This window comes from Saccopteryx bilineata, chromosome 1 (assembly GCF_036850765.1).
Source record: "Saccopteryx bilineata isolate mSacBil1 chromosome 1, mSacBil1_pri_phased_curated, whole genome shotgun sequence".
Classification (NCBI taxonomy): Eukaryota; Metazoa; Chordata; class Mammalia; order Chiroptera; family Emballonuridae; genus Saccopteryx; species Saccopteryx bilineata.
In genome coordinates, this window is record NC_089490.1 from 407,794,935 (window position 1) to 407,812,785 (window position 17,851).

Below are 17,851 nucleotides of genomic sequence, written 5' to 3' on the forward strand. Positions count from 1 at the left end.
CAACATTTTGCTATTTTTGTCATCCAGAATTCTTTTTTGTCATTTTGTTATGTTGCCATTCTTTACCCTCAGTTTATGGCTTTATGCTTCATACCTGGCATTTACCTATATCGACAGCACAAATCTCATCTGTTCTATTTTGGAAACTGGAGCCACCGTGTGGCCCCCACACTTGTCACAATGAGAACATCCGTCCTGTAGGAGCCAGCTCCCACCTTCGTGCCAGAGTTGATCTTTCAACTTCCAGGAATGTGTGTGTCAGAGGTGACACAGCCATGAGTCCTTTGGCGAAAACCCTGGGGTAGGGAATTCCCAAAGCCCGTCTCCCCAGCAACTAAGCTGGCAGAGATCACCGGGTACACGTGTGCAGCCTCTGGAAAGTACAGAAAGCTGGCAGCAACTAGACAAATGTTTTATCAAAAAAAAAAAAAAAAAAGAGTGGGCCTGACCTGGGGTGGCGCAGTGGATAGAGCGTCGACCTGGAACACTGAGGTCGCCAGTTTGAAACCAAGCCCTTGTCAAGGCACATATGGGAGTTGATACTTCCTGCCCCCACCCATTCTCTCTAAAATGAATAAATAAAAAGAAAAAATAAAGTGGGAACTCAGTACATAGCTCCCCAGCTCAGGGGCAGCCGGCCTTGCAGACGGCAGCCTGCCATTCATCTCAAACTCTTCCCGAAGTCTGAAGTGGAGGGATTGCTCCCTAACTCGTTCTATAAGGCCAGCATCACCACGATACCAAAGCCAGATAGACTACAACGGAAGAAAACCATAGACCAACAACCCGTATGAAGAGAGACAGTAGAATCCTCAACGAAGTACTGGCAAACCGAATACAGAAGCATATTAAAAGGTTTATACACCACAGCCAAGTGGGATTCACCCCAGAAGTGCAAGTGTAGTTTAAGAGATAAAAATCAATTCATATAACACACCATCTTAATGGCATAAAGAAAAACACCATGCCCTGGCCGGTTGGCTTAGTGGTAGAGCGTCGGCCTGGTGTGCAGGAGTCCTGGGTTCGATTCCTGGCCAGGGCACACAGGAGAAGCGCCCATCTGCTTCTCCACCCTTCCCCCTCTCCTTCCTCTCTCTCTCTTCCCCTCCTGCAGCCAAGGCTCCGTTGGAACAAAGTTGGCCAGGGCACTGAGGATGGCTCTGGGGCCTCTGCCTCAGGTGCTAGAATGGCTCTGGTTGCAACAGAGCGACACCCCAGATGGGCAGAGCATCGCCCCCTGGTGGGCGTGCCGGGTGGATCCCGGTTGGGCGCATGCGGGAGTCTGTCTGACTGCCTCCCCGTTTCCAGCTTCGGAAAAAAAAGAAAAAAAAAAAAAAAGAAAAGAAAAACACCATGTCATCATCTCAATTGCTGCAGAAAATGCATTTGACAAAATCGAACATCCATTCATGATAAAAGACCCTCAAAAAAGTAGAAGCAGACGGGTATTCCCTCAGTCTGACCGACAGAGGGGATTTAGGGAAAAACACGGCTCAGGTCAGAACCACAGGAGACGGACCGAAGACTAGAAGTCTACTGGAGATGAGCAAAGTGACAGGGGACAGAGCCGGCCTCCACAAACCACTAGCAACGAGCAACCTGGCGATACAGTGAAGAAGACATTTCACTTATCATGGTGTCAAACACATAAAATACAATAAAACAGGGAGGAACTTAACCAGGTGGGTGCGTGCTCCAATCTACACAGCCCTGCCACAGGGACTGGGAGCCTCAGTAAAGGAAAGTTCGTCTGGTGCTCAGATCCGAGGGGCAGGTTCAGTGCGGCCACGCTCAGACTCACCACTGTTCTCCAGAAATGGATACGCCGACCTTGAAATGCGTCTGGAATTGTCAGGCCAAAAACAATATTATTATTATTATTTTAGATTTTATTTATTGATTTTTAGAGAGAGGAGAGAGGAGAGAGAGAAAGTGGAGGAGGAATGGGAAGTTTCAACTCACTCCTATGTGCCCTGACCCAGCAAGCCCGGGGTTTTGAACCGGCGACCTCAGTATTCCAGGCTCACGCCCTTATCCGCTGTGCCACCACAGGTAAGGAGAGGCCAAAAACGATCTGAAGAAAGATCAACAGCCTGACCAGGTGGTGGCGCAGTGGATAGAGCGTCGGACTGGGATGCGGAAGGACCCAGGTTCGAGACCCCGAGGTCGCCAGCTTGAGCGCGGGCTCATCTGGATTGAGCAAAGAGCTCACCAGCTTGGACCCAGGGTCGCTGGCTCCAGCAGGGGGTTACTCGGTCTGCTGAAGGCCCACGGTCAAGGCACATGTGAGAAAGCAATCAATGAACAACTAAGAAGTCGCAACGCGCACAACGAGAAACTGATGATTGATGCTTCTCATCTCTCTCCGTTCCTGTCTGTCTGTCCCTGTCTATCTCTGCCTCTGTAAAAAAAAAAAAAAAAAAAAAAAAAAAAAAAGTTTAAAAAAAAAAAAGAAAAGATCAACAATGCTGGGGCTTCCCACTTCCTGTTTGCAACGCCGACTACAGAGCTGCAGTAATGAGGACATGAGGACAGACAGGTACAGCAAAGAATAAAATTTAGAGCTCGTGACGAACTGTTGCTTCTAGGGTCAATTTGTTCTCAACAAAGGTGCCAAGGCCTTCCAAAAAAAAAAAAAAAAAAAAAGTGCTGAAACAGCTGGAAATCCACATGGAAAGTAATAATGTTGCATCCTTACCTTACAGATTATACAAAAATTAACCCTGAATGGACCAAAGACCCAATAGATGAGCTAGAACTACAAAACTATTGGAAAGAAATAGAGGCGTGAACCTTTGTAAGCGTGGATTAGGCCACGGCTTCTTACCTATGACAGAAGCAACAAGAGAAAACAGGTGAGCTGCACTTTGGCAAATTAAAAATGGCAGTGCCTGGCCCAACCAGGCGATGGCTCAGTGGAGCATCGGCCTAGGAAGCAGAGGACCCAGGTTCAAAGCCCCGAGGTTGCAGGCTTGAGCGCGGGTTCGCTGGCTTGAGCGTGGGATCACAGACATGACCCCCTGGTCGTGGGTTGGAGCCCAAAGGTTGCTGGCTTGAGCAAGGGGTCACTGGCTCAGCTGGAGCCCCCCATTCAAGGCACATAAAAGAAAGCAGTCAATGGCCTGACCTGTGGTGGCGCAGTGGATAAAGAGTCGACCTGGAAATGCTGAGGTCGCCGGTTCAAAACCCTGGGCTTGCCCTGGCCGGTTGGCTCAGCGGTAGAGCGTCGGCCTAGCGTGCGGAGGACCCGGGTTCGATTCCCGGCCAGGGCACACAGGAGAAGCGCCCATTTGCTTCTCCACCCCTCCGCTGCGCTTTCCTCTCTGTCTCTCTCTTCCCCTCCCGCAGCCGAGGCTCCATTGGAGCAAAGATGGCCCGGGCACTGGGGATGGCTCTGTGGCCTCTGCCCCAGGCGCTAGAGTGGCTCTGGTCGCAACATGGCGACGCCCAGGATGGGCAGAGCATCGCCCCCTGGTGGGCAGAGCGTCGCCCCTGGTGGGCGTGCCGGGTGGATCCCGGTCGGGTGCATGCGGGAGTCTGACTGTCTCTCCCTGTTTCCAGCTTCAGAAAAATGAAAGGAAAAAAAACAAAAAAACAAAAAACAAAAAAAACCCAAAACCCTGGGCTTGCCTGGTCAAGGCACATATGGGAGTTGATGCTTCCTGCTCCTCCCCCTTCTCTCTCTCTCTTTCTCTCTCTCTCTCTTTCTCTCTCTCTCTCCTCTAAAAATGAATAAATAAAAAATATATATATAAAACAAACAAACAAACAAAAAAAGAAAGTGAAAAGAATGGGAGAAAATCTTGCAATTCACAGATGGGACTAGGGCCTAGGATTCAGAACGGGGAAGAACTATTCCATTTCACCAACAACAAGAACCACACAGCAGCCTGGGAGGCAGAGGACCCAGGGCTCGAGCAGACCTTCTCCAGACACGTAGCAGCCCACAGGTCCCCGAGGAGCTCAGCACCGACACTCCAGACACGTAGCAGCCCACAGGTCCCCGAGGAGCTCAGCACCGACAGCCGACAGCCGTGGAGCAAGTGCACGAGATGCCCAGAAAACCAGGGGCCGCGGCGCGGGCCGGCGAGGACGCAGAGGAGCCGACGCTCTCCTGACCGATGGCGGGGATGCAGGTGGCCGGCTGCTGTGGAGAACAGCCCCACATGTTGCTCGAAGAGTCAAAGCTCGAGTCCCTCTGTGGCCCAGTAATTTCACTTTCAAGGTGTCTACTGAAGAGAAGTAAAGTAGCTGTCCGCACAATCACTCGCACACGCATGTTTACAACAGCATTCTTCATCAGGTCCAGAAAGCGGGCAGACCCACACGGGCACACTGAGAAATGGAACACTCGGTTGGCGTGTCCTTACGACACGGGAATCGGCCATAAAAGCCACACAAGTCTCCCCCACACCCGCAGCACAGGTGAAACTTGAAAATATGATGCTCAGCCCCAGCCGGGGAGCTCAGGTTATCATTCCAATACTCCAAGGTTGTGGGTTCAATCCCCGGTCAGGGCACACAGGAGAATCAATGATTGCGAAAATAAATGGAACAACCAATCGATGTTTCACTCTCTCTTCCTCTAAAAATCAATCAATTTTAAAAAACAAACACACATTATGTTCACTGTGAAATAAGACAAGAACCAAAGACCACATGCTGTATGATTCAACTTACATGAAATGCCCCAAATGGGAAAATCCGTATAAACAGAGACTGGTGGTTAAAGGCCCTGCCCAGAGCTGGAACTTCTGAGGGCAGACACACCAGATGTATTCAAGGTCACACTAAATTGTACACCGTTACTGGGGAGAATGGCAAATTTTGTATCAGGCAGTTTGACCTAATTAAAAAATTGTAACCTGTAAATCATATAAATTACAAGAACACAAGCAATGGTTATTTACACAGGTCACGCGGCCATTGCGTGACAACAGGTCACTGTGGTCTCTGCACTTGTGGTTAGTCACACCCACTTCATCAGCCACGTGGTGGAAAGCGGCCCTGGGCGGGGCGGCACTCCATGGTCAGGGGCATCCTGCTGGCGGCTGGAAACCACTGTGGTGGGAGGGTCGTCCCCCAGGCACTGGTGTGTGCAGCCCACCGGGACTTCAACTCCCTGACCTCCCCCCAGACCAGGCAGCAGGGGAAGGGCTCGCCCTCCACGCCCTCTGACTGCCCAGTGCACGTGGGTTCTGTCAGTCAGGACGGCCTCTGGGTCAGTGGGGTCCAGAGGAGCATGAGCCACCCCAGCTATTTCAACAGGACGATGTCACATAGGAATGGCTGCAAGTGACACCGGCAGGAAGCAGCTGACACACTGAGGGACCCAGAGAAGACCCTCATTTGATCAGAATCTGGAAACCTGGAGGAGGCCCGGTGACAGGGACCCTGACCTCTGGGGCCACATGGGGGTCCCTGGGGGCACTGGCCGGCTGGTTGGAGCCTTGATCCAGCTGAACCGTCAGTGTGAAGATGTGGGTCCCGAAGGAAATGTTCAACTCAGGTTCTTTTCTTCCACTGACTTCCCAGCCCCCTTCATTGAATTCCTCTGACTGAGGAATAGAATGAGAAAGAACTAACTTGTTTATCAATCCCCCAGCCCCCTTCCTCTGGTCATCAACCACTCCTCAACCCCCTTACCTAGTTAATGATATCCCCACCTCTCCCTCCCACCTTGGTGCGGCCATTTAAATGAGCCCGTCGGGAAAGGATAAGATTGTCCGGTCAACACTCCAGCCAACGGAGCCAGACCCAGCATCCTAGGGCCGGCGTTAGGGATGAAACAGAGTTTGTCCTCCGCCCGTGTGTTTGCTGCCGGCTTTCAGTAGCGGCAGCACGGCCTTCTGCAGAAGTTATTCAAGTTGCTTTGCCGAGGTATTTTGTATCCATGAGTCTTGTTTAACTTCATCCCTAACAATTTGAGGGCTCGTTCATCTGGGATCCCCACCCCCCTTAGGAGGGGTCGCAGCCCTTTTGTCGAGGAAGACCCATCCGCTGCTACATTGTGGCAGCCCTAAGGCGATGAGGTAGCGAACAAACCCGGACTCTCGGCAACACAGGGAAGGGGCCCTAAAAGGAGGTACCCCAGCGATCAGGCATGGACCCCGGTAAGAAAAGCCGTGGGTGCGGTGAAGCACTCCTTGAGGGTCAGCACCCGGAGCGCAAGAAACCTCCGTAAGGGGCGGGGGGGGGGGGGGGGGGTTGGGCCTCCCTCGAGGGCCACACCCCAGTCAGGATAGGGAGTTAGAAGGCCACAGTCAGGATGGGAAATCACACCTCTAAGATAACAACTAGAGAAAGATGGTACCAAACGAAAAAGGGGAAGAAACCTGCCAATGTTTCGCGGGACTGAATGCTCACTTACTGGGATGATAAACCCCGAACAACTGGGAAAAGGAAGCAATGAATGATATCAACCCAGGAGAGCCGAGATATGGCTCTTTTAAGGACTAAGTTCTCGCATGCAAAACTGGAAATGCCAGCTCTAATAGTGAACTAAATAAGATAGTTTCATTCCTGTATTCAGATACTCCGGGCATTGTTGCTTTAAAACGAGACTATGTAAGGGGCGCTCATTTAAACTTAAATAAAATGGCCTGACCAGGCGGTGGCACAGTGGATAGAGCGTCGGACTGGGATGCAGAGGACCCAGGTTCGAGACCCCGAGGTCGCCAGCTTGAGCACGGGCTCAACTGGTTTGAGCAAAGCTCACCAGCTTGAACCCAAGGTCGCTGGGTCCAACAAGGGGTTACTCGGTCTGCTGAAGGCCCGCGGTCAAGGCATATATGAGAAAGCAATCAATGAACAACTAAGTGTTGAAACACGCAATGAAAAACTGATGATTGATGCTTCTCATCTCTCTCCGTTCCTGTCTGTCTGTCCCTGTCTATCCCTCTCTCTGACTCATTCTGTCTCTGTAAAAAAATAAAATAAAATAAAATAAATAAACTTAAATAAAATGGAATTTTGGATTCTAAACTTGGTTTGTGCTCTCAGGTCTTGTCGCACTAATTACTGTGCTCTGTGTTCTTTGTCTTCAGAGTTAAGGGTCAAGTAGCAACTCTGTTAGGATTAATCAGCTTTATTTATGTGTCATGCTCCTGTCTCTGAACTGTAACTGTCTTGTTTGTATGTAAAACTATACTCAGGTCTGTGAAGCAGGAGAAATCAATTTCAGTTTGAGGGCCCTCGTCTGTCTCATCTGTCTGTCTGTCTGAAATTCTTACTCCGTCTTTGTGGAAAATAAATAAGTTAAGAATTCACAGTAGGGGAGACATCTCACCCCCCCTTTCCAGACAGTAAAACACAGAAAAAAACAACAACAGGCTATTTATATACCTGAAAGCCTCTTCCAGGAGGTCTTAAAACTGTTGTAGTTCTGAGAACAATAGGGGAGTTAGCATCTTCGGACTCTGTGCCCAGCTGTGAAAATGGGAGGGGTCCCCCCAGGACCTCAGTGGAAAGGAAAAGAAGGGCACTTTTTTTTTTTGTATTTTTTTTTCTTTTTTTTTTTTTTTTTTGTATTTTTCCGAAGCTGGAAACAAGGAGAGACAGTCAGACAGACTCCCGCATGCTCCCAACCGGGATCCACGCGGCACGCCCACCAGGGGCGACACTCTGCCCACCAGGGGGCGATGCTCTGCCCCTCCGAGGGGCGTCCCTCTGTCGCGACCAGAGCCACTCTAGCGCCTGGGGCAGAGGCCAAGGAGCCATCCCCAGCGCCCGGGCCATCTTTGCTCCAATGGAGCCTTGGCTGCGGGAGGGGAAGAGAGAGACAGAGAGGAAGGAAGGGGGAGGGGATGGAGAAGCAAATGGGCACTTCTCCTATGTGCCCTGGCCGGGAATCGAACCCGGGTCCCCCGCACGCCAGGTCGACGCTCTACCGCTGAGCCAACCGGCCAGGGCAAGAAGGGCACTTTTAAAGTCCAAGCTGAGGCTCAGTCGGCCCCCAAGAACAAATAAGACATTTTGTCTCCTCTGCAACCATTAATAACACTATAAAATATAAGTTATTCCAAGTGCTTTTTTAATCAGGTGGTCTAGAAAAGCATTTAATACTACCAGTAGTTTAATTTAATTAATGCCTTTTAAAGTTCTTGACAGAAAATGTTTGTTTTGCCTGGGTTTATGAAAGGTCCCTGCCTGACCTGTGCTGGCGCAGTGGGTAAAGCGTCAACCTGGAAATGCTGAGGTTGCCGGTTCAAAGCCCTGGGCTTGCCTGGTCAAGGCACATATGGGAGTTGATGCTTCCAGCTCCTCCCCCTTTCTCTCTCTCTGTCTCTCTCTCCTCTCTAAAAATGAATAAATATGAAAGGTCCCTGTAATCCAATATTTTTCAATGGTAATAAAGTCATGTAGTGCCTGTTTGAGCAGGTCTGAAAAATAAAGGGACAGGGACACCTTTCTGCTTCCACCTGGGAGGTTAGGAGTTTAGTTGGACAGTAGTGCTCCAGAGTCCGACGGAAAGCCCCACCTAGTAGGACTGGAATAGTGCTGAATTTTCCAGAGATTTCACTCCAACCCGGTATGTAGATAATATCTTTTCTAGGACAAATTCTGAATCTCTTCACCTGCAATGAAATACTTGGGTTATCTCACATTTAAAAATAGGATTAGGGCCTGACCTGTGGTGGCGCAGTGGATAAAGCGTCAACCTGGAAACACTGAGGTTGCTGGTTCGAAACCCTGGGCTTGCCTGGTCAAGGCACATATGGGAGTTGATGCTTCCTGCTCCTCCCCCTTCTCTCTCTCTCTCTCTCTCCTCTCTAAAATGAATAAATAAAATCTAAAAAAAAAAAAAAAAAAAAAATTAAAAATAGGATTAGGTAAAAAGTAAAGTATATATGCTGAAATTTCTTTTACATAGGGAGGAACAAGACAGTTAACAGTTAATGGTTCACATAATGATAACATTGGGGGGTGTCTTTGCTCCTGCTCTGGTGGGATGTATGGCTCAGTGGGGGGGGGGGGGAATTGACCTTCACATTTCAAAGGAATGTTATCAAGTCTATTATCTTAGATGCAGAAGACAGCAAGCAGGCTTGAATGGAGGTGAGCATTGACCTTTGTTGAGAGGGAACACCTCCCTAGAAAATGCCTGCCTGCCATAAACTGCTTTTGGCTAGAAGGGTTTGATTTAGACCATCCTTTGTGTTGACTTGGGGTCTCTGAGTTGGCAGGGCCATTGTGCAGGGCTCATCTGAGCTTATCAGTTTTAGTTCATGGCCCTGTCTTTTATTTTTTCCACAGTTCATAAAAGTATCCATCTAAAATTGCTAATTACTAACAGTCCTCACTGAAAATGAAGGGTTTTAGAAAGAGAATTCCAAATTAATCGGAAAGAAATGGTATGGTTTTAATAATAGAAGGTATAAGATCTGAAGGTACTTTCGAAAGGGGGGGGGGAATAAAGACAAGTCGACAGGGACAAGGAGGAGGAAAGGGGGGAACAAATGCTTTAAGTGTAACAAGTTGAGTCACTTTGGTGTTAGGCCGGCTCGGACGCTGGGAGGGAGGCTCTCGGGGGTCTTGTAGCCCGGTTTCACGGTGAGGAGCCATTGAGCCATTTCACCCGCAGGTGTTGTAAAGTACCAAAGGCTACAGAATTAATATTAATATTTTAGGAGGCTTGGAGAACATTTTATTAATCTGGGTTAAGGTGCACAGAGAAATTGTGAGAATAGTCTCTGTGCTGTGTGATTGGCATAACCAGGATGGCCCTTGGCATTGTATTGTAAATGCAAGGGGAGGAAAACATGGATTCCCAGACATTCCACCAATGCCTGTGGGGAAAAGGGTGAATGGCTAGCCAGGTACAGGGAGAGAAAAGCCAAAATAAACCTTTTCTTATAGCAATGAGCCATTTGCAGGCATTTGTCCCCACGGAAACTACCTCTCCTATGTAAATGCGTGTGTGACTCTGGACAGAGAGATAGCAGATAAACACTAGATAATATAGGAATGCCTTTAATATGTAAAGAGACATCTTTCTACCATTGTGTTGGCTTGTAAATTTGTTTTCTCCAAAATGATGTATGGTTTGCAAATTGAATGTGGTCCTATCATGTTAAAGGACATATGACTATAACCAATAGCGGTAAGGGGCTCCTAATTGCAATTTTTGCTTCTGTACTTCCCACTTACAAAACTATAAAAACTAAGTAGAACAAAGGGCCGGCGCGCTCTCCATCAGATTTCTGTCGGAGTTTCCGCCGCTTGGCCAAGCTAGATAATAAAGTTTTGATGTGTAAACGACGGACCTTGCTCCTGTCTTCCATATTTCAGGTCCCCCCGATTTGGATTAACAACGGGACCAGGATCTTAAAGATAGCCACAATGGCCGAAAATGGTGATGAAAAAATGGCTGCTCTGGAGGCCAAAATCTGTCATCAAATTGAGTATTACTTTGGTGACTTCCATTTACCATGCGACAGACTTTTAAAGGAACAAATCAAACCGGATGAAGGCTGGCTACCTTTGGAAACAATGATAAAATTCAATAGGTTAAACTGTCTTGAACAACAGACATAAATGTAATAGTAGAAGCACTGAGCAAATCAAAGGCAGAACTCATGGGAATAAGTGAAGATAAAACCCAAATCAGAAGATCGCCAGACAAACCCCTCCCTGAAGTGACTGATGAGTATAAAAACGATGTGGAAAAACGGATCTGCTTATACAAAAGGCTTCCCCACTGATGCAACCCCTGATGACGCAAAAGAATGGTTAGAAGATGAAGGTCAAGTGCTAAATGGTCAGATGAGAAGAACATTGCACAAAACATTTCAGGGATCAATATTTGTTGTGTTTGATAACATTGAATCTGCTAAAAAGTTTGTGGAGACCCCTGGACAAAAGTACAAAGACACAGATCTGCTAATACGTTTTAAGGAAGATTTCTTTGACAAAAAAAAAAAAAAAAAGAGAAGAAGAAAGAAAGCAAAATAAAGTGGAAGCCAAATTATGAGCTAAACAAGAGCAAGAAGAAAAACAAAAGCAAAAGTTAGCAGAAAACGCTGAAATGACATCTCTAGAAGAAAAGATTGGCTGCTTGCTAAAATTTTCGGGGGACCTAGACGGTCAGACCTGTAGAGAAGACTTGCACCTCCTTTTCTCAAATCACGGTAAAATAAAATGGATAGACTTCGTCGGAGGAGCAAAAGAGGGAATAACTCTATTTAAAGAAAAAGCCAAGGCCCTGGCCGGTTGGCTCAGCGGTAGAGCATCGGCCTGGCGTGCTGGGGACCCGGGTTCGATTCCCGGCCAGGGCACATAGGAGAGGCGCCCATTTGCTTCTCTACCCCCCCTCCTTCCTCTCTGTCTCTCTCTTCCCCTCCCGCAGCCAAGGCTCCATTGGAGCAAAGATGGCCGGGGCGCTGGGGATGGCTCCTTGGCCTCTGCCCCAGGCTCTAGAGTGGCTCTGGTCACGGCAGAGCGACGCCCCAGAGGGGCAGAGCATCGCCCCCTGGTGGGCAGAGCGTCGCCCCTGGTGGGCGTGCCGGGTGGATCCCTGTCGGGCGCATGCGGGAGTCTGTCTGACTGTCTCGCCCCGTTTCCAGCTTCAGAAAAAAAAAAAAAAGAAAAAAAAAAAGCCACGGAAGCACCGAATAAAGCCAAAGATGCAAATAATGGTAACCCGCAGTTAAAGAAACCAAGAAGTGACAGGGGACATACTCAAGGGAGACGACATGGAAAAAGAAGCATTAAAAAAAGTCATAGACGATCAGCAAGAATCCCTGAACAAATGAAGTCAGAAGGTCACAGGTTTAAAGGAAAAGGAAAGAGAAATAAAGCTGCCCAGACTGGGTCCACTAAAAGAAACCTACAGTTTCCGGGCAAGAAAACTAGGTTTGATAGTGATGACAGATGGACGTGACAAAAATGCTGCATCTGGACCAGTAAAAAGAGCAAGAGAAGAAACAGACGGAGAAGAACCTGCATCGAAACAGCAGAAAACAGAAAACGGTGCCGGAGACCCGTAGTTTTAGTAAACAAATTTTTTTATTAAATTTAATTAGGTTCTCAACTGCTTTTATCTTTAGAGGCTTTTAAAAAGAAATCGGATTAGGTCCACATCAATGTCCACCTGTAACAAAGGAAACTATTTGTTTAGCTTGTCTTTTTGTTATCCAAATGAGGATTTAAAAAAAAAAAAAATGTACAGTTCTGTTATTTCAGATTCAAATATCAAAAGAAATATTCTTGTACTAAATTGCCTTTGTAATATGAGAATGTATTAGTACAAACTAATAAAATACATTCTATATAAAAAGAGCAAAAAAAAAAAAGTTGAGTCATTTTAACAGCGAGTCCCAGAATGGGATAAAGAGAAAAACCTGTTCTCCCTCCTGATGTTGGATGAAGAACAGGGGAGTCTGGGGCTCTTCTACTCCCATGAGTCCCACCCGTGGCCCCTTGTGAACTTAGAGGTAGGACCAGTTTATTAGGAAGAGGTTTAATGGTAAGATTAGGACTAAGATTCCAAATTGAAGGGGGGGAGGCTCCAGGCTTCCCTCTATATATTAATCGTAGTAGAAGTGAAGGATTTAAAATGAACCCTAGCAATAGAAGCAGGATACCAAGATATAAATGCCTAGGTAAAATGAGGCAAATATTCTGTCAGCACCCTGAACAAGAGCAGCTGTTGTGCTTGTGCTACAGGAAGACTGGAGGCTCTGATAGTCCCGGGTCCACTTGGGTGGTCCTCGGACCCTGATGGGATGAACTGCATGGTAGCCCTGTTACAATGTGCCACTGCTTGGCAACAGAAGTCATGTTGGTCATTGTCACTGCTATTTCCCGAGGACAAGGGTCCTGTGAGTCAGCCCCCAAGGGCTATTAGAGCGCTTAATCCTACAGCCAATTTCTCTTCAAGCCTCTCTAGGTGGGGGGAACAATTTGGCCTTTGTAGGAAATTTGACTCAGTGCAGTGAAAGTCGACAGTTCACAGGGCTAGCCAACCAATCTGCCCTTATAATCCCCAGAGCTGACATTTGGGGGTATTGTGGGACAAAAATCGATGAGACTCTACTGGTCAACTGGGGCGGCATTTGCTCCCTAATACCTCTCTAGTTGAGCCTGGCACAAAGTAAGCGAAACAAAAGTGTCGCAAGTCCCAGTGGGTCATTTGATCCGACCATATGTGTGTGTGTGTGTGTGTGTGTGTGTGTGCGTGTGTGTGTGTGTGTGTGTATATATGCTTTTGGAGTTCCGCGGGGTGTTCCAAATGAGTTCAAAACTCGCAATCAAATAAGCTGCCGGATTTGAATCAACCTTATTCTGGTGGGTAACTATAAACAAGAATATAAATTGAATAAACTATATATATTATAATCAACAAAGATTTGTCAATTACATTAGAGATGAGAGGAAGGGCCCTACCAGCCAAATAGCCTGGGAAAACAAGCTAGCTTTAGATATGATGCTAGCAGAAAAGGGCGAGTTATGTGTTGAAACCCAAGGTTGTACCGACACCCCCAATAACACAGCCCCAGATAGCCAAAGCCTTACATGGGCTGACCATCCTAGCAGATGTTAGCCAAAAACTCAGGTTTTAAATGACCCCTTTTAATTTACTGTTTCAATGGAACAATGGTTCAAAAAATGAAAAAGGATTAATGACCTCTGTATTTACCTCCCTGATCACTGTTACTGGAGTTGTCATTCTTATCGGATGTTGCATCCTCCCGTGTGTTCGAGTCCTAATTCAGAGACTGACTGACGTGGCCACAAGCAAGCAGAGCCCTCCCCGTTACACTAACCAGATGCTAGTAACGAACACCAATATTCAGGGTCGGAGTCTGCTTACCGAATTTGAAAAAAAAGAATGAAGACCTAAAAAAAAAAAAATAGGGGGAATTGAAGGAAATGTTTAACTCAGGTTCTTTTCTTCCACTAACTTCCCAGCCCCCTTCATTGAATTCCTCTGACTGAGGAATAGAATGAGAAACAGCTCACTTGTTTATCAATCCCCCAGCCCCCTTCCTCCGGTCATCAACCACTCCTCAACCCCCTTACCTAGTTAATGATATCCCCACCTCTCCCTCCCACCTGGGCGCGGCCATTTAAACGAGCCCATCGGGAAAGGATAAGAATGTCTGGTCAACACTCCAGCCAACGGAGCCAGACCCACCCAGCATCCTAGGGCCTGCGTTAGGGATGAAACAGAGTTTGTCCTCTGCCCGCGCTTGCTGACTGGCTCTCAATAGCGGCAGCACGGCCTTCTGCAGAAGTTATTCAAGTTGCCTTGTGGAGATATCTTGTCTCCACGAGTCCACCTCTAACAGTCCTGAGGGACAGTCCAAGCTGAGCGGTCAGCATCCCGCGCCTCCTCCATGCAGGTAAGACCTGCAGGTGGCAACGGGCACAACTTGACCCTTTAGTCTCCGAAGAGCTGTGGGACAGCTACCGTGTGAACTGTGGGGACGGGACTCTCCCTGGGGCTGGAGTGTGAGACCTGTGTGACAACTGGGAGGGGTCCTGCACGGGGACAGTGGCGCCTGCATAGGCTTGGGCCTGCAGTGGGGAGTGGATGGGGTGACTCCAGAGTCCACAGGGCCCAGAGTGAGCAGACAGACAGGACCAAACATGAGGACAGGGGTCAGAAACATGCTGTCTGAGCGCAGGCTCTCCTAAATCTTCTTCTCTTGTCACCAGACACTCACGGGTATTTTTCCACCCTCTAAGCACCTTGGCAAATCATCAATTTTCAAAAACCTCAGGAAATAGAAAGTTCTGAGAAATCAAAACCATGCTGGAGAGGGAGGAGCCCTGAGCACTGTCCCAGCAACGGAAACACACCGCGCTGGACTCCGCGTCAGAAAGCTCCCACCGTCTTCACTAGAAGCAGCCAGCCAGCACCTGCTCCCCAAAGCCAGAGATGAACAGAGAGGAACACGAAGTGGCCATCCTGGGGGCGCCCCAGAACTCAGGACCCGTGATGTCCACCGTGGTCAACATCCAGACCGAGACGGTCGTGCCCGACCACATCGTGTGGTCCCTGTTCAACGCGCTCTTCCTCAACCCCTGCTGCCTGGGCTTCGTGGCCTTCGCCTACTCTGTGAAGGTGGGTGTGTGCGTGGGGGACTTCTCCAGAAAGTGTGTGTGAGCCACAGAGGTCTCCTGCCCGGATGGCCCCTGGGATTGGGGAGCTCTTTTGTGTGTGCACACGTGTGTGTGCACACGTGTGTGTGTGTGTGTGTGTGTGTGTGGCTCATGGTGAGACTGCATGGGATGCAGGGTCAGGCTTTGCCCACAGACTCCGAGCAATTCCCTATTGACCCTCCAGAAATCACATATTTTTTGCTGTTGTTTTTTTGGCAAGAGAGACTGAGACAGAGAGAGAGGGAGGGACAGACAGGCAGGAAGGGGGTGAGATGAGAAGCATCAATTCTTCATTGTGTCACCATAGTTGTTCATTGATTGCTTTCTCATATGTGCCTTGACTGGGGGGGGGGGTTCTGCAGAATGAGTGACCCCTTGCCAAGCCAGTGACCGTGTGCTCAAGCTGGTGAGCCTGCGCTCAAGCCAGATGAGCCCGCTCTTAAGCAGATGACCTCAGGGTTTGGAACCTGGGACCTCTGAGTCCCAGGTTGATGCTGTGTCCACTGCGCCACTGCCAGGTCAGGCCGGAAATTACATTTCTTGAACTTACCATGTGGCTTCAAGGATCCCTCAAAAAGAACAAAGGGAACCTGAAACCCTGACCCCTGGTAGGGTGGGAGGCCAGACAATGGCCTAAGGCACGGGGAGAAGGACCCCTGGGACCCTGCAGAGGCTGAGAGTCTGTGAGGAAGGCCATCAAGGCCCCAAGAGGGAAGGGTCCATCTAGCCCTGTTCAGCTCAGTCCCAGGGGAACTGCGAGAGGAGGTCTGAAGGGCAGGTGGAGGTGGTCTGGGCAGCGACCAGCCAGGGCCGGAGCTCAGTCATAGCACCTGGATCTCCCCAGGACCCCCTCCAGACCCCCCTCACCATCTCTTCTCCCCCAGTCTAGGGACCGGAAGATGGTGCGTGACAGGATTGGGGCACAGAGCTATGCGTCCACCGCCAAGTGCCTGAACATCTGGGCCCTGGTCCTGGGCCTCTTGTCCATCATCATTTTGATCATTATATTTGCAACTGGCTCCCTGATGGTTTCACATTTACCCTATGACATTATGAAGAGTCAGAAAGGCCACTACTAGCTGCCCATCGCCGAGGCCATCACCCTTCCCACAGCTGTTTATACACACGTGTCTACAATGGGATTCAATAAAGGACTTGTGTGTGACAGTGCTGTGTTTTTACCTGGGGACGGGGTCGTTTTTTGTTTGTTGTTTTTTGTGAGAGACAGTGAGAGTCAGAGAGAGGGACAGACAGGGACAGACAGACAGGAAAGGAGAGAGATGAGAAGCATCAATTTTTCGTTGTGGCTCTTTAGTTGTTCACTGATTGCTTTCTCATGTGTGCTTTGCTTGAGCCAGCGACCTCGGGCTCAAGCCGGAGAGCCTTGCTGGGGACCTCGGGGTCTCGAACCTGGGTCCTCTGTGTCTCAATCTGACGCTGTATCCACTGCGCCACCACCTGGTCAGGCTGGGGACAGGGGTCTTGCTGAGAGTCCCACCTGCCCCTGAGACTGAGCCCGTCCCTCCTGTCCCCCCCCCCCGGTCCCCCCGTCCCCCCGTCCCCCCTACTGGCTGCTCTGGAACTGGGGTGAAGTGTGTCCTCAGGCCCTGCCTGCACCTGGGACCCAGGCAACACGTGGAGAAGAATTTGGGGTGGAAAAGAATTCGGAATGAAAGTCCCTTTTCTCCAGCGGTTTGAAGCCTGAACCAGGTTTGGTTCCTTTGGGGAATGGTGGTCTTGGTCCAGAAGGTCCTTGGCCCCCAAGGGCCCCCTCAGCTTCAGAAGGCTGCAGGGGCTCCTGGCCGGTTGGCTCAGCGGTAGAGCGTCAGCCTGGCGTGCGGGGGACCCGGGTTCGATTCCCGGCCAGGGCACACAGGAGAAGCGCTCATTTGCTTCTCCACCCCCCCCTTCCTCTCTGTCTCTCTCTTCCCCTCCCGCAGCCAAGGCTCCATTGGAGCAAAGATGGCCGGGGCGCTGGGGATGGCTCCTTGGCCTCTGCCCCAGGCTCTAGAGTGGCTCTGGTCACGGCAGAGCGACGCCCCAGAGGGGCAGAGCATCGCCCCCTGGTGGGCAGAGCGTCGCCCCTGGTGGGCGTGCCGGGTGGATCCCTGTCGGGCGCATGCGGGAGTCTGTCTGACTGTCTCGCCCCGTTTCCAGCTTCAGAAAAAAAAAGAAAAAGAAAAAGAAAAAGCCACGGAAGCACCGAATAAAGCCAAAGATGCAAATAATGGTAACCCGCAGTTAAAGAAACCAAGAAGTGACAGGGGACATACTCAAGGGAGACGACATGGAAAAAGAAGCATTAAAAAAAGTCATAGACGATCAGCAAGAATCCCTGAACAAATGAAGTCAGAAGGTCACAGGTTTAAAGGAAAAGGAAAGAGAAATAAAGCTGCCCAGACTGGGTCCACTAAAAGAAACCTACAGTTTCCGGGCAAGAAAACTAGGTTTGATAGTGATGACAGATGGACGTGACAAAAATGCTGCATCTGGACCAGTAAAAAGAGCAAGAGAAGAAACAGACGGAGAAGAACCTGCATCAAAACAGCAGAAAACAGAAAATGGTGCCGGAGACCCATAGTTTTAGTAAACAAATTTTTTTATTAAATTTAATTAGGTTCTCAACTGCTTTTATCTTTAGAGGCTTTTAAAAAGAAATCGGATTAGGTCCACATCAATGTCCACCTGTAACAAAGGAAACTATTTGTTTAGCTTGTCTTTTTGTTATCCAAATGAGGATTTT

General features: G+C 49.1%; 1 protein-coding gene and 1 pseudogene across 3 annotated transcripts; both read left to right on the forward strand.

Moving 5' to 3' along the window:
* Positions 1–8,466: 8,466 nt before the first annotated feature.
* Positions 8,467–16,275, forward strand: LOC136319121 (interferon-induced transmembrane protein 3-like). Of its 3 annotated transcripts, none has more exons than XM_066252498.1 (3): positions 8,467–8,530; positions 14,727–15,070; positions 15,993–16,275. In XM_066252498.1, the coding sequence occupies exons 2-3, from the start codon at positions 14,885–14,887 to the stop codon at positions 16,185–16,187; spliced, it is 381 nt and encodes a 126-aa protein (XP_066108595.1). In that variant the 5' UTR covers positions 8,467–8,530; positions 14,727–14,884; the 3' UTR covers positions 16,188–16,275. The 3 variants fall into 3 exon arrangements, with proteins under 3 accessions (XP_066108595.1, XP_066108593.1, XP_066108594.1); XM_066252496.1 differs by lacking the exon at positions 8,467–8,530 and adding an exon at positions 14,223–14,345 and having other exon boundaries at positions 14,662–15,070; XM_066252497.1 differs by lacking the exon at positions 8,467–8,530 and adding an exon at positions 14,240–14,345.
* Positions 10,276–11,416, forward strand: LOC136319120 (lupus La protein pseudogene; annotated as a pseudogene).
* Positions 16,276–17,851: the final 1,576 nt, after the last annotated feature.

What these genes read in the sequence shown, in the direction of transcription:
- LOC136319121 (XM_066252498.1), top strand. Translation starts at nt 14,885, where the DNA reads ATGAACAGAGAGGAACACGAAGTGGCCATCCTGGGGGCGCCCCAGAAC. An exon ending in CCTTCGCCTACTCTGTGAAG is followed by an intron (nt 15,071 to 15,992) that starts GTGGGTGTGTGC and finishes CTTCTCCCCCAG; the next exon opens with TCTAGGGACCGGAAGATGGT.